A 16,929-nucleotide genomic window follows, 5' to 3' on the forward strand; every position below is an offset into this window, starting at 1 on the left:
AACAACAACAACAACAACAACAACATGATGGTTTCCCCTTGACATTAAGTCTAGTTGTGTCCAACTCTGGGGGGTGGTGCTCATTTCCATTTCTAAGTCGAAGAGTCAGCGTTGTCTATAGACACCTCCAAAGTCATGTGGCTAACATGACTGCATGGAGCGCCGTTACCTTCCTGCCAGAGCGGTACCTACTGATCTACTCACATTTGCATGTTTTCGAACTGCTAGGTTGGCAGAAGCTGGAGCTAACAGTGGGAGCTCACTCCATTCCCCGGATTTGAACCGCTGACCTTTTGGTCAGAAAGTTCAGCAGCTCAGTGGTTTAACCTGCTGTGCCAGTGGGGGGCTCCAATAATAATAATAATAATAATAGTAATAATAATAATAATAATAATAATAATAATTTGATTGGCCATAATTCTTAACATTTCTTCCCAAACCACATGTTCATCCAGTAATAGCTCATCTTAAATTATTATCAAATATCATAGATAGACATTATTATCTCAGAACTAATGACATGCAAATAAAACTTTTTTCCTACTGATACAAAAATTGAATTTCTCAGTCTGAAAGGCATTAATCTAGCAACACAGAAATGAAACTTAGGAATTTAGAAACAGATACATTGCATTTTACCTACTACAGACATCAGAAATATATTTTCCCATAATTTTTATACTACAGAATTTTATAATTTCATTTCTAACTTGTAAGAAAAACCTAGACTACTGAATTGGCAGTTTGGGATAGATGACTGATAATTCTTTGTTGATTTCAATGAACTGCCAAATATTACAGCCAAAAATGCATATTTCATTGTAAAATTCAAAAGGTGTTTACAAGGGAAAAATGAAATGTACGCCTTCCAGGTTTACTATTACTCTATATAAATGGAGAATGTCAATATATTCAAGTACATATATTTATTTATTTACCGCATTTTTATCCCACCCTTTTCAGCCCAAAGGCATCTCAGGGCAGCGTACAGATTGGCAACAATTAAATGCCGCAGCATACATACATAAATACATACGTATCAATTAAAAACAGTTAATACCACATAATAAAATCCATATAAAATCACTTAAAACTGTAATATTATAAATACAGCTGTCCCACTATATCCATGGATTCTGTATCCACAGTCTTGATTCTGCCATTCTAAATAATGCCATTGTACCAGGATGGGGGGTGAGCATGCACACATTTTGATATTAAGGGGATCTTGAAACCAAACTCCAGCAGATACCAAGGGCCCACTATATGCACATATATCTCCTATCACCTCGTATCATAAAAAGCTTGCTTTTGTTTAATGTCTTCTATCTGAAATGCATCAGTAACCCAACTCTTAAGCTAAGGTTCTATACTTTATGCCTTCTGTTGATATCCTACTGAAATTTCAAGCCCACTGATATTTCAGCTTGACTCCCAAAGGAATCCATTTAAATTATCTCAACATGATATCCACGTCATCTTCTCTGGATACTTTGTGGGTTTGGGCAGGTAGAATGGGCATAGTAGCACATAGACTTTGATTATAGTTATTCAAATGAGTGTATGCCTACCATACTGGGGGATGTGGGAGACAATCTATCTCTTCATGACACAGTATATTCCATACAATAAGATATCTATCTATCTATCTATCTATCTATCTATCTATCTATCTATCTACTTGGTTCCATTACCACTCCATTTTATGCACACTCAAATATGTGCTTTATCTTTTTTGTATACCTTAAAAAAAGTAATCTTTAAAAAACCTAAAACCCTTTTATATTATTAGTATCACAGATCATGATTAAAAAGAAGAAATAACTCTGAACTATACACTCACAAATTGACCTCTATCACACTCCATTTCATCTCTATGAGGCAGAAAAATATGATTTGGTATCCAGAGTCTTCACTGAGAGCAGATATATACAGCTGGGAAGTGACTCACTTCTCTATATCACTTTTCTTTCAACCCCCTGGTGAGTATAACTAAATTGCTTCTGAGTTATAAACAACTGCCCAATGAAGTGAACAAAGCACAGCATTGAGCATTCAAATTTGGCCAAAGAAAGGCAGCTTAAGCAATAGAACAAAGCAATGCTGGTCAGATCCACCCAAGGAAGAACAAAAATTACTTTTAAATACAGTGCTCAAAGTATGCTATCATACACATATTAAAGAATAAGTCTTATTAAACTCAGTAAACTGTATAAAATACTGTACATAAAATTACTTTTAGGCTATGTGTATAAGGTGTATGTACAATTTCATTTTTAGATTGGTATCCCATTTCCATTATCATAAAATGCAATTATTCCAAAATAAAAAATCCAAATCCAAAACATCTCTGGTCCCAAACATTTTGGCTAAGGAATGTTCAATTTATACCATATGAATGTGCATTGGTTTAGGCATCACAACATCTAGATGGCATGTTTTATTTGTTCAAAAAGAGCCACAGATACATATCTGAAATGACTGCTAGTAAATAATATAACGTCTTCAACTGTGAACAGCACTTGAATAGGTGTGGAAGAAAAGAAGGCAAAGAAACATATGGCAGAATGTGTGTATATGTGCATACAGGAAGGAAAGAAGGGCCAACCAGAGGCGGCCATAGGTAATTTTCAGCGGTAAGCAAACAGTATTCCCCCCCCCCCAACCAATCACTGATACATATTTTCTGCTCGTCGTGGGAGTTCTGTGTGCCATATTTGGTTCAATTCCATCATTGGTGGAGTTCAGAATGCTCTTTGATTTTAGGTGAACTATACATCCCAGTAACTATAACTCGCATATGTCAAGGTCTATTTCTCCCCAAGAGTGCCTCAAGAGCGCCCCTGTGCAAAATCAACTATACTGCAAATGCTTACTTTGCGTAATGGGTTGAGCCACCCCTGATGCCAACAGAATTATAAAATATGTGGAATGATTTAAAACCTAAATCAAACATGTAATTCCAATATATGTTTTCCTCTGCCATATTTTTCAGTCCTAATCAGTCCCCACAATTAGACACACTCACAACTAACTACTCAATGGGGTTGATAAATCAATACTTGGACACACTTTTTGTCACTTTAATACCTTACTGTCCTATTTACAAATATGCTAATTTATTTGGCTTATGGGCTTCCAGTGGGCAACAGGATGGTCATCATTATGCAAAAAGAATACTGGACTGGAAAGACTTTCAGACTGATATATTTTCATGTACCATGGAACTCTTTCTCTGATCATTTTGTGATCCTCCCATCTATCTCACTAAGGAAGAGAACAAACTGAAGACAAGAACAATCTGCCCACTGAAGTGAGAAAAGGCCACCACTGCCAGCTATAAAACTATACACAGCTATAAAGATGATACAGTGGCATAGTGAAGCCTGCCTCCACCACAAGGTGCTGCTGTAACATTTCAAGTCCCATTACCAAATGAGCAAGGACAGGAAAGAAATTTGTTGAGTCTGCACACTGACACACTATGGTGACATTTGCATGTAGGAGTACTGGCTATTAACTACTAACTGGATTTATGAGCCAGCCTTTCAATTGCCGTAGTGTGCCTTCAAGCCATTTCTGACATAACAACAAACCTAAGGCAAACCTAATGGAGTTATCTTTGTGAGATTTATTCAGTAGAGGTGAGATTTTCTTGCTTTGGGATAAATGGAATTTAAACTACAATGTGAGTTCCTTGAATTGCACCTGTTGTTTCAACTTGTGTTGAAATGTGCAATGAGGATTGTTCCAGAAGAGGCAAGGGATAATCTGTTTTGCAATGGAAAGAAAAGATAAGGAACAGCTGGTAAACTCTTCTCAGTGTGACAGAAGGCAGTGATAGGCATAAAGTGATGGTAGTTTGACAAGGATATATCTAATTTCTTAGTGGTGTATCTTTTGCCAAGTTCAATGAAAGATCTGGTGTGTGAGCAATGTTAGGTGTTCTCAACACCAGTGATCCAGAAGATCCAAAGCTGTAGCTATCTACACCAGTGATCCAGAAGATCCAAAGCTGTAGCTATCGATACCATCGATCATGGTATCCTTCTGGGTCGTCTCTCCGGGATGGGCCTTGGGGGCACGGTTCTGTCGTGGCTCCAGTCCTTCCTGGAGGGACGAACTCAGATGGTGAAGCTGGGAGACGCCTGCTCTGACCCCTGGCCTTTGACCTGTGGGGTCCCGCAAGGCTCTATTTTGTCGCCCATGCTTTTTAACATCTACATGAAACCGCTGGGAGAGGTCATCCGGAGTTTTGGAGTTGGGTGCCATCTCTACGCGGATGACACACAACTCTACTACTCTTTTCCACCTAACTCCAAGGAGGCTTCTCAGGTGCTAGACGAGTGCCTGGCCGCTGTGTCGATCTGGATGAGGAAGAACAAGCTGAAGATCAAGACAGAGGTCCTCCTGGTCGATCGCAAACCAGATCGGGGTATAGGGTGGTCACCTGTGTTGGACGGGGTTACACTCCCCCTGAAACCACAGGTCCGCAGTTTGGGCGTCCTCTTGGATTCTTCGCTTACACTTGAGGCTCAGGTGTCGGCAGTATCCGGGAGGGCCTTTGCGCAACTGAGACTTGTGCGCCAACTGCGACCATACCTCGTGAAGGCTGATCTGGCTGGGGTGGTCCATGCCTTGGTCACCTCTAGAATGGATTACTGCAATGCGCTCTACGTGGGGCTGCCCTTGAAGACGGCTCGGAAACTTCAATTGGTCCAGCGGGCAGCAGCCAGGATATTAACAGGAGCTCATTATCAAGAGAGGTCTACCCCTCTGTTTAAGGAGCTCCATTGGCTGCCATTTGTCTTCCGAGTCCAATTCAAGGTGCAGGTGCTCACCTACAAAGCCCTAAACGGTTTGGGACCACCCTACCTGCGTGACCGCATCACCATCTACGAACCCACGCGCTCGTTACGGTCATTTGGAGAGGCCCTGCTCGTGATCCCACCCACGTCGCAAGCGCGCTTGGTGGGGACACGTGACAGGGCCTTTACTGTGGCGGCCCCCCGACTTTGGAACGCCCTCCCAAAAGATCTCAGACAGGCCCCCACTCTAGCCGTTTTCAGAAGGAACTTAAAAACTTGGCTGTTCCGTTGTGCCTTCCCAGACTAGGAATCCCCACCCCAAGTCCTAGTAGCACCTTAGCATAACAAATTGTCGCTGCACATCGCACTTTTAACCTTACGTGCCTCCTGCCATTCAGCACTTTTAACCCTTGTACCCCAGTGCGCCGGCCGAACCAGTTTTTAATAATGTCCTGATGTACTGCCATTGTTGTTATTTTGCTTATTGTTTGATTTGCTTAGTACTGCGGTGTTATGTTATTTTGCTTATTGTTTGATCTGCCTTGTTGTTGTGATGTTATATTCTCTATTGTATTGTGTTTGAGGCTTCGGCCTGTGTAAGCCGCATCGAGTCCTCTGGGAGATGCTAGCGGGGTACAAATAAAGTTAATAATAATAATAATAATACTTAGTAGTGTGTATTGGGTGGCTTCAGATATTAAATCTTGCCTTTATAAATGAGCGCAGTAGTATCCTCCTGTAGTCACCATATATCCATTTTGAAAATCTCTTCAGTTTTTGCCCTAATTTCACATAATCTAAAGCAACCTTAACATTTTTGGATGCTGCTGGTCCAGTTTTGCTTTTTAGACTGTGCCTTTGGCAATCAATGCCTCTTCTGCTTCATGGGTGTCTGTGAATGCATATGCAGAAGGGAGACGGCGAATGAATGTACTGGCACAGAGAAAGAGCCACACAATTCAGCAACACCACACATCTCATGCAGTTTCTGCTATAGTTTCACTCCAGCACCTTTTTTCCAGTGGGTTACCTCCATAGGAAAAAGCAGTCCCATTACATTAGTAGTGCAAAACAGTTGTCAATGGGTACAATTTTCACAATTTTTTGTTATAGCTATATCTTTTGTTATGTGTCTCCAGAGGTTAACAAGAGATTCAAATCTCAGTAGTCAGCATACTATTGCCCTCAATTTCTTTTGCAGATGACTATCTTGTGTTGTATTGTTCAGCTCTCATTACCTGTTATTTCAAGCTATTTTCTAAGAAAATCTTATTTACAAAGATCTACAAATATTTATTTCAGCTTGTTAAACACTACCTCTTCTTATCACGACACAAAGTGTAATTTACTTGTCTAAAAACTAAAAAGAAAAAAAATCACCTATAAACCATGGCTTTCATTTGGTATCACTAATTAGCGTCCAGAGAGCTCGTATTTTCACAACCACTGACATTTATGCAGCTTTACATCAGTCCACAGACAGATGTTCTAAATGCCTGTTTAGTCTTCACACAGTATTGGAGACAGCAATAGCTGTATAATAAAACCCATAACATCACTGAATCATGTACTCAGGAAATACCGAGCTGGAATGGCTTTAAAAGCCATCAAACCAAACTTCCTCAACCTACGATTACGCATATTATTTGCAGAGAGTATTTTAGGACAGTCAATTGCACTAATTTTGCAGTCTTGCCAGCTGCAAAATTTGAATTTTGCCAACTGCAAAATTAAAAATAAAATTTTCTGTGACAAGTTCATGGGTGTCTGTGAATGCTTATGTACAAGGGAGACAGAGAATGAATGTGTCCTTAAGATAACATGTGAATTATCTATTCTGTGCTCTCACCAGTGACAGCCAATAACATGAACCATATTATGCCATGGCATGGCATTTATTATATATAAATCATGCCTTATATTTCCACAAAATGTTAATGGGAGAGGAGAGAGATACCAGTCTAGGTTTCACTATGTCTAGTTCTCCAGCCTGAAAATGTATAATACCCTTTTCATTTTCAACAAAGGAAGCATATCACTGACTTTCAGTTAACATACACTGGAACTGAGAATTTACTATGAATTCAGAAACTTATTCCAGCCTATTATAGATCAACTTCTATGCCTTGAGTACAATGACTTTAACAAAGAGTTTTTCACAGATATATTTCCAGGAACAGAATCCAATTCAACCCCTTTATATCTGCTGGAAGAACAATATATTTTCTAAAATCAGATATATTTTTTTGTTATTTGCCACTTTGAACAAGTTAGGCATTTGTCAATACAAATTCATAGATAGCATTCCAGAATGTTTATGTTACAACTTCTCAATTTGCTTCTAACACAATAAATAAATAAATAGATCTAACAACTGCATGTGCTTATAACAAAAAAAAGTCAGGGTTTACCTTAGGTAGCTCTTCAATTTGATTGGCATCTAGATAAAGTTCCTCTAATGTCCGTTCAAAGTTAAAAACCTCCTTTGGCACCTGCTGAAGGCTGCAATGGGAGTAATCAAGCACTGAGACTATTTCTTCTTCCCCTCGAAAACATCGGCATGGCACCAATCGGCCAATAATTTTCCTTTTGGTTGTCATCTCCAAATGCTGCACTGAAGGAGGAGAGAGGAGAGAGAAGAAAGAAAAACAGATAAATTGTTGCCCAATTCATTACTCATTTTGTTATAAGATACCTATTTGGAATGCCTAAAGTTAGTTTCAATAGCATGTTTAACCTCAAACCAGGAAATTCTATAAACTATCAATATACATTATATAAGGACTTTTACATTACACACAGGGTATGTATCAACTTCCCATTTTCCATGTTCTAATCCTTTCCAGCTTGGTTAATTCTGTATGCAGTTGGCAAACCAGGCTAGCAAAATTTCCTCTGAATGCAAGAAAAAGTTTTGTCCTTACTCTTTTTCTTCACTACACATAGACATCAGCACTCATTAGAGCTTGGTTGAACTCCTAACTCCCAAAATCCCCAAGCAGCACATCCAGGACTTTATTAAGCTCTACAAGTTACACTGAATTTGGTCACTGGGGTTAGTTTCACCTCTCTCTACTTTGTAACATAACGGTACATGTCCAGGCTACCAAATATGGTGGAACGCCTTTAGTCGGATTTTGCTAGATGTTTCTGGTTATTGTCACTCCTGCTGCCAGTTACTTTCTTATACTATGGTTTCTTTTTTCTGGCATTCTTTCTGGCAGGTTTGAGCAGAGCTTAGTAATATCTTCAATCTATACATTGGGGCCTTCATATGTCATTATACTTCAATGTTTTTCTTCCCTCACAAGTCCCTCTGCCTTAGCACTAAAATGGTAGTCCCCAATGACATTACTGGTGTTCTCAGAAAAGTCATTTCTCTGTGAATTTAAATAATGATGTCAATGATATTTCCTTTCTTACTCTCCCAGTCATTGCCTCTTAAACCGTAAGAACCTACCCCAAATGGGGTCCCTTTAGGTAAATACTGCAGTCATGAAAAATTTGGCAACAGTAAAAGGTTCCTGAACACCAATCATAGTCGCAAATCTGTAAGCAACAACATAATGTTTTCTGCAGTGGACTCTGCAGAAATTTCTTCAGCTTTACTCCACCAAAAGGAAAATCTGGCTGATAGCAAGCCTTGCAAATGCCGATTTATTATCAGTGTTTGATTTTATGCCTATTTTATGCCTATACCATACCTGGAGTCACATAAAAAATTACTGGGCAGAAAGGAGTCGCAAGCCCTACTTCCAATCACCACCAAGGACTTCAAGCCCAGGAAAAGCCAAGTACATTTCACAGGCTATAATTTCCTTCTTTTGAACTTCAGTAGATTACAGCTTTCAGCTGTGTACTTTTCTTTACTAATCTTATATTCTTACATTTTGTACATTTAACTCATTAGGTGCATTGTGACTGGTAGTGATTTGGTTACTTTTGAATTTGCTTACAATATTTCCATGCTCTGGGAATCCACTTGCTACGCTTCCATTAAAAAAAAACTGGGGGAAGGGAGGACCAAGAACTTTGGCTATATAGCTGCATTTAGATTCAGATTTTCTATGTATTCCAAGACAAAATAGTATGTGGGTGAATGTGCAACATGCACACTCTTTCACTAACTGTCAGACAGAAAATCTGTGTCAGTCAAAGTACTACTGTGTTTAGGAAAGTACTACTGTATTTGACTGGCTCAAAAATGTAAACTACAGTTTTTACAGTTTTTACGTGAATCACAGTTCAAACACTAACCAAAATTAACAAACGGGTTAAGTACAGTGGTCCTATCCTATCCAAATGCGGAGGACCTGATCGATGCGGTCGAAGTGGTAGGATCCTTAGGGGCAAGTGACCATGTGCTCCTGCAATTTGAGGTACAAAGGAAGGCCGAAACTAAGACAAGTCAAACCCACATTTTGGACTTTAGGAGAGCTGATTTCCAAAAAATGAAGGAAACGCTGAGCAGCATTCCGTGGACACAGATACTAAAAGACAAGGGAGCTACGGATGGATAGGAATTTCTCAAGAGTGAAATACTCAAGGCGCAATTGCAAACCATGCCAACAAAGAGAAAAAATAGGACAAGTGCAAAGAAGCCAGAATGGATGTCCAAAGAACTTCTAACTGTGCTAAGACACAAAAGAGACATGCACAAGAAGTGGAAAAAGGGAGAAATCACCAAAGAAGAATTCAAACAAATAGCCAACACCTATAGGGAAAAGGTCCGCAAGGCTAAAGCACAAAACGAGCTCAGGCTTGCCAGGGACATTAAAAACAATAAAAAGGGCTTCCATTCTTATGTCAGTAGAAAAAGGAAAAACAAGGAGGCGATAGGACCTCTTCGAGGAGAAGATGGGGCAATGCTGACAGGGGATAGGGAAAAGGCAGAACTACTTAATGCCTTCTTTGCCTCGGTCTTCTCACAAAATGAGAGTCTTCAACCTCAGCAAGATGGAGTGGATGAGGGATTGGAGGACATCCAACCCCAAATTGGGAAAGAAGTCGTCCAGGAATACCTGGCCGCTCTTAATGAGTTCAAGTCCCCAGGGCCAGATCAACTACACCCAAGAGTACTGAAGGAACTAGCGGAAGTCATTTCGGAACCATTGGCAACCATCTTTGAGAGTTATTGGAGAACGGGAGAAGTTCCAGCAGATTGGAGGAGGGCCAATGTGGTCCCAATCTTCAAGAAGGGAAAAAAGGATGACCCAAACAACTACCGTCCGGTCAGCCTCACGTCGATACCGGGCAAGATTCTGGAAAAGATTGTTAAGGAAGCGGTCTGCAAACACTTAGAAACAAATGCAGTCATCGCTAATAGTCAACATGGATTTATCAAAAACAAGTCATGCCAGACTAATCTGATCTCTTTCTTCGATAGAGCTACAAGCTGGGTAGATGCGGGGAATGCCGTGGATGTAGCGTACCTGGATTTCAGTAAGGCCTTCGACAAGGTCCCCCATGACCTTCTGGCAAGGAAACTAGTCCAATGTGGGCTAGGCAAAACTACGGTGAGGTGGATCTGTAATTGGTTAAGTGGACGAACACAGAGAGTGCTCACTAATGCTTCCTCTTCATCTTGGAAAGAAGTGACGAGCGGAGTGCCGCAGGGTTCCGTCCTGGGCCCGGTCCTGTTCAACATCTTTATTAATGACTTAGATGAAGGGCTAGAAGGCATGATCATCAAGTTTGCAGATGACACCAAATTGGGAGGGATAGCCAATAGTCCAGAGGACAGGAGCAGAATTCAAAACGATCTTGACAGATTAGAGAGATGGGCCAAAACTAACAAAATGAAGTTCAACAGTGACAAATGCAAGATACTCCACTTTGGCAGAAAAAATGAAATGCAAAGATACAGAATGGGGGACGCCTGGCTCGAGAGCAGTACGTGTGAAAAAGATCTTGGAGTCCTCGTGGACAACAAGTTAAACATAAGCCAACAATGTGATGTGGCAGCAAAAAAAAGCCAATGGGATTTTGGCCTGCATCAATAGGAGCATAGTGTCTAGATCTAAGGAAGTAATGCTACCCCTCTATTCTGCTTTGGTTAGACCACATCTGGAATACTGTGTCCAATTCTGGGCACCACAATTCAAGAGAGATATTGACAAGCTGGAATGTGTCCAGAGGAGGGCGACTAAAATGATCAAGGGTCTGGAGAACAAGCCCTATGAGGAGCGGCTTAGGGAACTGGGCATGTTTAGCCTGAAGAAGAGAAGGCTGAGAGGAGATATGATAGCCATGTATAAATATGTGAGAGGAAGCCACAGGGAGGAGGGAGCAAGCTTGTTTTCTGCTTCCTTGGAGACTAGGACGCGGAACAATGGCTTCAAACTACAAGAGAGGAGACTCCATCTGAACATTAGGAAGAACTTCCTGACTGTGAGAGCCATTCAGCAGTGGAACTCTCTGCCCCGGAGTGTGGTGGAGGCTCCTTCTTTGGAAGCTTTTAAGCAGAGGCTGGATGGCCATTTGTCAGGGGTGATTTGAATGCAATATTCCTGCTTCTTGGCAGGGGGTTGGACTGGATGGCCCATGAGGTCTCTTCCAACTCTTTGATTCTATGATTCTATGGTTTTACTTCCTACTGTTTCAGTTGTAGGATGCAGTCTAAATACATCATAGGAAAATTCCAGACAAAAAAAATCTGTACGTTTTAAATTTTGCACCACATTTACATACTTTTATCACAGTACATTAATATCAACCTTTCGCTATTAGTTATTATTAATTTCTCACTGTGTCTAATTTATAAATTAAACTTTATCTTAGGTATGTATTTATACAAGAAAACATATAGTAGTGTATACTATTCATGACTTATACATAAGTATATATGGTACAGATTGACACATATTCAATATTTGTTTCAATACAGATCTCAGCAATGCTACTGCCCCCATCTCAGTTTATCATATAACTATTTCTCCCTTCCTTTCCCTCCTACTCCCTCATCCCTTGTCTCATCTCACACTCTCACAATGTGTCACTCTCTTGTTTCTTGAACTTCTTGAACTCAATCACTTGTGCTATTTATTCTCACTTCTTGCATTCCATTGGTTGCACCTCTCACTCTGTCTTCTCTTCTATATTTTCCCTTGCCTTACTTGCAACCTTGTAATGAAATCTGTGCTTCCCTTGCTTATGAATTCTACTGCCTTCCCTTGTATTCTATCTTTGCTTCACTTTGCCTCTTGACAGGGAAAAGCTGATACTTTCAGAACAACTGGGCAGAATATGAGCAGTGTACATATCTCAACTTCTAAAAGACTTGTTTAAAAATAAAAATGAAAGTTCAAAATCTGAGCTAGATAATGATCTAAATGAGTGTTCATAGAGGCATGTTAGAATCTGGGTAAAACACGACCAATGAGATGGTTTGGCAACTCTTTTCTGGGACATTACTGTATTGATCCATTTGCATGTATATTTCTTTGTAGATTTAATATAGAATTTTACATTACATTGTAAACAGGCAAGTTCCTTGCTTTGGGGTTTTTTGTTTTTTGTATTTTTTGGTTTAGATTGTTTGTACCATTGAATGCTATTGTCACTGCCCCACTGGGACCAATCTCTCACAGTAGACAGACAACATTTATTTTGTAAGAAAAAAGATAGACATTACAATTCCTATATTGCCGTACTCGTGTATAGAGTACCTCTACCTTCACCGATTCCGTTATGTTAAGGGAGACAAACACATACATTTTTATCCTAACCAGTTTGCCTGTGCGATCAATGAAAAAAATGTTTCAATACTCATTATGAAATTAGGGGGTGAGGGATGGGGTCTGTATCGTAAGTTTAAAGGATAGGTTTCTGTATAGGTTTATAAAAGCTGGATAGCATAGAAAGCTGAAAGGAAGAAAATCAACTCATTTGAAATATAATGCTTGAGAAGAGTACCAAAGGTATTATGGCTACTAATACATTAAATAAATAGGTCCAATTGAAAATTAACTCTGAACTCATCTAAGAATGCAAAGTGACTAATCTAGGGCTTTCATACTTTGAACATATCATTATAAAAGACTAAGATAGTAGGAAGTGATGGCAATATTACAGGTGAATAGCTTCAATTAAGGAACCCAGGCCCCTGAGTTTGCAAGACCTAAGTAAGGCTATTAATAACAGGGAAACTATCTTTCCTAAACTGGAAATGACTTAACAACCACAAAGCTTAAAAGAAACAAATTCACTTTGTGGTCAAATGTATATAGCAAACATTTACTGATCTCTTGTTCTTTCTTTCATGTTAAAATATATTTTTGCATTAACAGAAATCTGCTTACTCTTTCCACCATGATATTTTGACTATAACTTCAAGCTCCATCAAAATATCAAAATAAGGAACTCTGACCCTAAATTCTCTCTAACTCTTCCCAAGTGCCAAAACCTCAGTGTTTTTAACATCTCTCTGTTAGGGAAAATTTTTAAATTAATGCAGTTTGACAACAACTTGTTACTATGGAAATCAAGCTCTTGTGGTTCGTTGAGGCACCAAGACTCTTTGGCAGAGAAGGCTTGTAAAATTACAGCTCTCATCATTCCATAACACTGAGCTGCTCTGCTTCCTTATGGTTTTAGGAAACCTAATTAACATTTTTCCTCATTCTGCTGACAACACCATAGTAGCCATGTCATTAAACCAACACTTTCGTTATTATTTTCTAAGAATTAACTATGATCCCATGCATGCTTTTTCAGGAGGAAATAACACAAAATTCAAGAGGCTTATTCTAATTTAGGTCAAAGTCTACTTTTATTATACATAGCATGCATATAAACTGTATTATTATGGCATAGGATTGTAAAATTCCCTATGAAACAAACTATATAAATAAATACATTAGTTCATGGTTACTTTGTAGGTAAGCTTATTTTTGGAAGTTTTTCTATTTCTGCTTGGAAGAGAGGGATTTTACAATTCCTTATTCTTCCCAACTGATTTTCTAGTATGTGGACCTGGCTTTAGAACAGGGAAAGGGAACGCTGGTGTTGTAGGTGGTGTGCTCTCCCAAGTCCCATGAGGGATGTGTGCAAATCCCATATCTGTACCATAGCCCACTTCTGATTCACAATATCTGGCTGGAGAAAAATATTTCATGAAAACTTCATACTCAAGTTCAGGTTTGTGAATTCTGAATAGTTAAGTCATGTGTTTACAAGTTACAACTCATTAAGTTCATGAATTATAATATCTGAATATATAATGATTGGCAAAATCACTAGCTTTGAATTTAACTTTTCATCTTATTTGCAAGTATCATTGTGCATGATACTTATTTGAATTGGACTTGCATGGCAATGTCAAATATCCCACTTTGAATATTCATAACACAAACTATATTACATGCTAAAAGCATGAAAGCCAAAATACATGTACAAAAGGAGTTTTTTGAGCAGAGATCATGCTAGGTTCCTGAAGAATATCATGTTTTGCTCCTGGAAAAACCGTTGGAATTATAAGGGGTATATTCATACTTTTCAGTCCTTGAAAAGTATGCTATACAGGATTGCAAACCCTTTGGAAGAGAAGGTATGGCAGCAATGGGGATTGCAATGGGAAGAGGAAAGTATAAAAATCGTCATCAAAAAGGGAAACCTCTTCTAGGTTATAGGTATCCCACCCAATAAATGGGATGAACATTTCCTTTTATTGAGGATTATATGCCAATCCAAACCAGCATGGTGTTGTGGTTTTAGCATTAGATTACAATTTGGAAGACCATGGCTCTATCAGCGTAGCTATGGAAACTCACTAAGTGACCTTGGACTAGTCATGTTCTCTTAGCCAAAAAGGAAGGCAAAGACCTTGTAAACAAATCTTGCTAAGAAAATCCACTATTAGGTTTACATTTGTTTTTGTGTGACTTCTAGTAATTTCTGACTTATGGTGATTCTAAAGCCAACCTAACATGGAGTTTGCCTTTGCCTCTCTCTGAGGCTCAAAGAGTGTGCCATAATAAACCAAAGTAACCTTAGTCAAACTTAGAAGAAGAAGAAAAAAACAAGTGGGGCAGAGGTAGTGAAATGCCTCCATTTAGATGGTGTAATAAACAAACCATGCACCAATAGAATGCTTCTAGACCATGGCCATGTAGCCCGAAAAACCAACAACAACCCATGCACCAAAGCTTTTTGTTTACCCTTTGTCTCTGCTTCACTGGTTTGTTTCTTCTTCTAGGCTTGATTAATGTTACTTTGTTTTGTTGGGAGATGAACAAAGTAGAGAGGAAAGCATCCATGCTCAGATAACATAATATACAAAGCATGGATTTATTTAGCTAACACAGAGAGAGGTTCCTTCTGTTCTCTGGCCATTCGGTCAGTCTACCTGGCATTGGTACACTGAGTTTCTATAGTCTTCCAGGCATAAAGATATATACACATATCTTTTTCTGTCCACGGGTGTTATGGTTTTGGTACTTTCCTACTTTTCTATCTTCTTATATTATTTTCCCACTTTCGCTGTAATTACATAAAATTCAATAAAAATGTATATAAAAAAGAAAAAGATATATACACATATTTAAATATAACTGTATCAGTTTGCTACCTGAGTCTGAATGGACAAAGGTCAAGAAACAAACTAACATTCATTATTCTGGGGCTAATTAGCAACTATTTGCAGATACAGGAGCTCATTACAGTAACTACTCCTTGTTTATTTTTTAGCATTTAAGCTCAAAAATAGAGACATAATTTCATATTCACTTCCTATCCCATTCATCTGGCAAAGAAACACTACTTCATGTGCAAACATGTATTTGACAGCACACTATTTGGAAGAAGCAAATCACTTAAAGATCGCTCCACTGATGGAAACTAGAAAGTTCAATCAACATGTGCCAGGGTAGAAATGATTTTCTATATTATTGTCCTCACTTTCTTCTTCTAATTTCCAAAGGAATTTTACATAATATCTGGAAACTATAAACTAAACAGAAAAAGTGAAGAGAGGACTGAGAAGTAATGTGTCAGTTATCGTCAAATATCTGAAGGGCTGTCATGTGGAAGCTAAATCAAGTTTGTCTTCTGCTGCTGCAAGCAGGACCATGTATGTGTTGGATATGGAGCTGCTCTGGGGTAAATATACACCAGAGTAAGCTGTCCAGTGTAGATGCGACTTTAACAAGTTACTGAAAAAATAAATGGAGATGAAACCAACTACCCTGAGTTTCTGCTCTGAGAAAAAGGTAGAAGGAGGAAACAAAATGGGGGGGGGGGGGGAATCAAATAGACTGACCCCTAATTTTAGTCCATAGCCATTGGATGAAGTTAAAAAATGCTGATATTTAAATGGGTCCAAATCAGTTAGGAATAATAATAGGCCAGAGAGTTTCCAGAGGCATGGCGATACAAAACTTGCACCCTGCTCCCCAAAACACAAACACAATACTGTATAGAGCCTTGTGGTGTTTTTAAAGATTCATTCTCTTTCTTTCCCTCCCTATAACTACAAATGTTGGTGCCCACAAACATTTATAGTTATAGAGAGGGAAAGAGAGTGTTTTCCTTAGATTCATAAAATATATTGAGAACTTCCTCTCTCTCTCTCTCTCACACACACACACACACACACACACATGGGGAGAGAGAGAGAATGATGGAGAATACATGGCTGGTGTACTGAGAATAGAATAGTAAACTGTGAAGTCAGAAGAAAATTTAATGCAGAACGTCCTGCAAGTGACAATTACACTATTAAGAGTAGCTACTATTTGCAACAACAAAACAGTTATTGCAGATAACAGAAATGCCAATTATGTAAGTCAATTTAAATGCATGGAAGGAAGGAAAGCAAAGAAGAGAGAGAATGTTCTAAAACCTTAACTCAATTTAACCCTCGGGCAGTAGAACTGAACTCTTTCATGAACTGCATATTAGCAGTCTCTTTTTCCAATTCTCCTCTTTTACATTTCTTTCCTGACCAAAGCACATTCTCCCAAAATTTCTTAGATATCATATTTTGCTATCAGATTTAAGCCTATTTATTATTTTATCAAGACAATGGCCTGCATGTCTTCTGTCGAACATGGTCATTGCTGACCTGAAATGGCACGTATCACATTGAAATTTGAGAAAATAGTTGAAATCTAATTTTGTGAAT

General features: G+C 38.9%; 1 protein-coding gene across 7 annotated transcripts in view; it reads right to left on the reverse strand.

The window, feature by feature from the left end:
- The window catches only part of LRRC7 (leucine rich repeat containing 7), a 215,861-nt gene that overhangs the window by 113,077 nt on the left and 85,855 nt on the right, over positions 1 to 16,929 (reverse strand). For 6 of the 7 annotated variants that reach the window (XM_067467827.1, XM_067467828.1, XM_067467825.1 and 3 more), the window contains exon 2: positions 7,220 to 7,422. In XM_067467827.1, the coding sequence (XP_067323928.1) occupies positions 7,220 to 7,408 (189 nt within the window). In that variant the 5' untranslated portion in view covers positions 7,409 to 7,422. Of the gene's footprint in view, positions 1 to 7,219; positions 7,423 to 16,929 lie in introns of those variants that run through there. The other variant, XM_067467833.1, reaches the window with a different exon arrangement.

The sequence above is a fragment of the Anolis sagrei genome, chromosome 4 (genome assembly GCF_037176765.1).
Source record: "Anolis sagrei isolate rAnoSag1 chromosome 4, rAnoSag1.mat, whole genome shotgun sequence".
NCBI lineage: Eukaryota > Metazoa > Chordata > Lepidosauria > Squamata > Dactyloidae > Anolis > Anolis sagrei.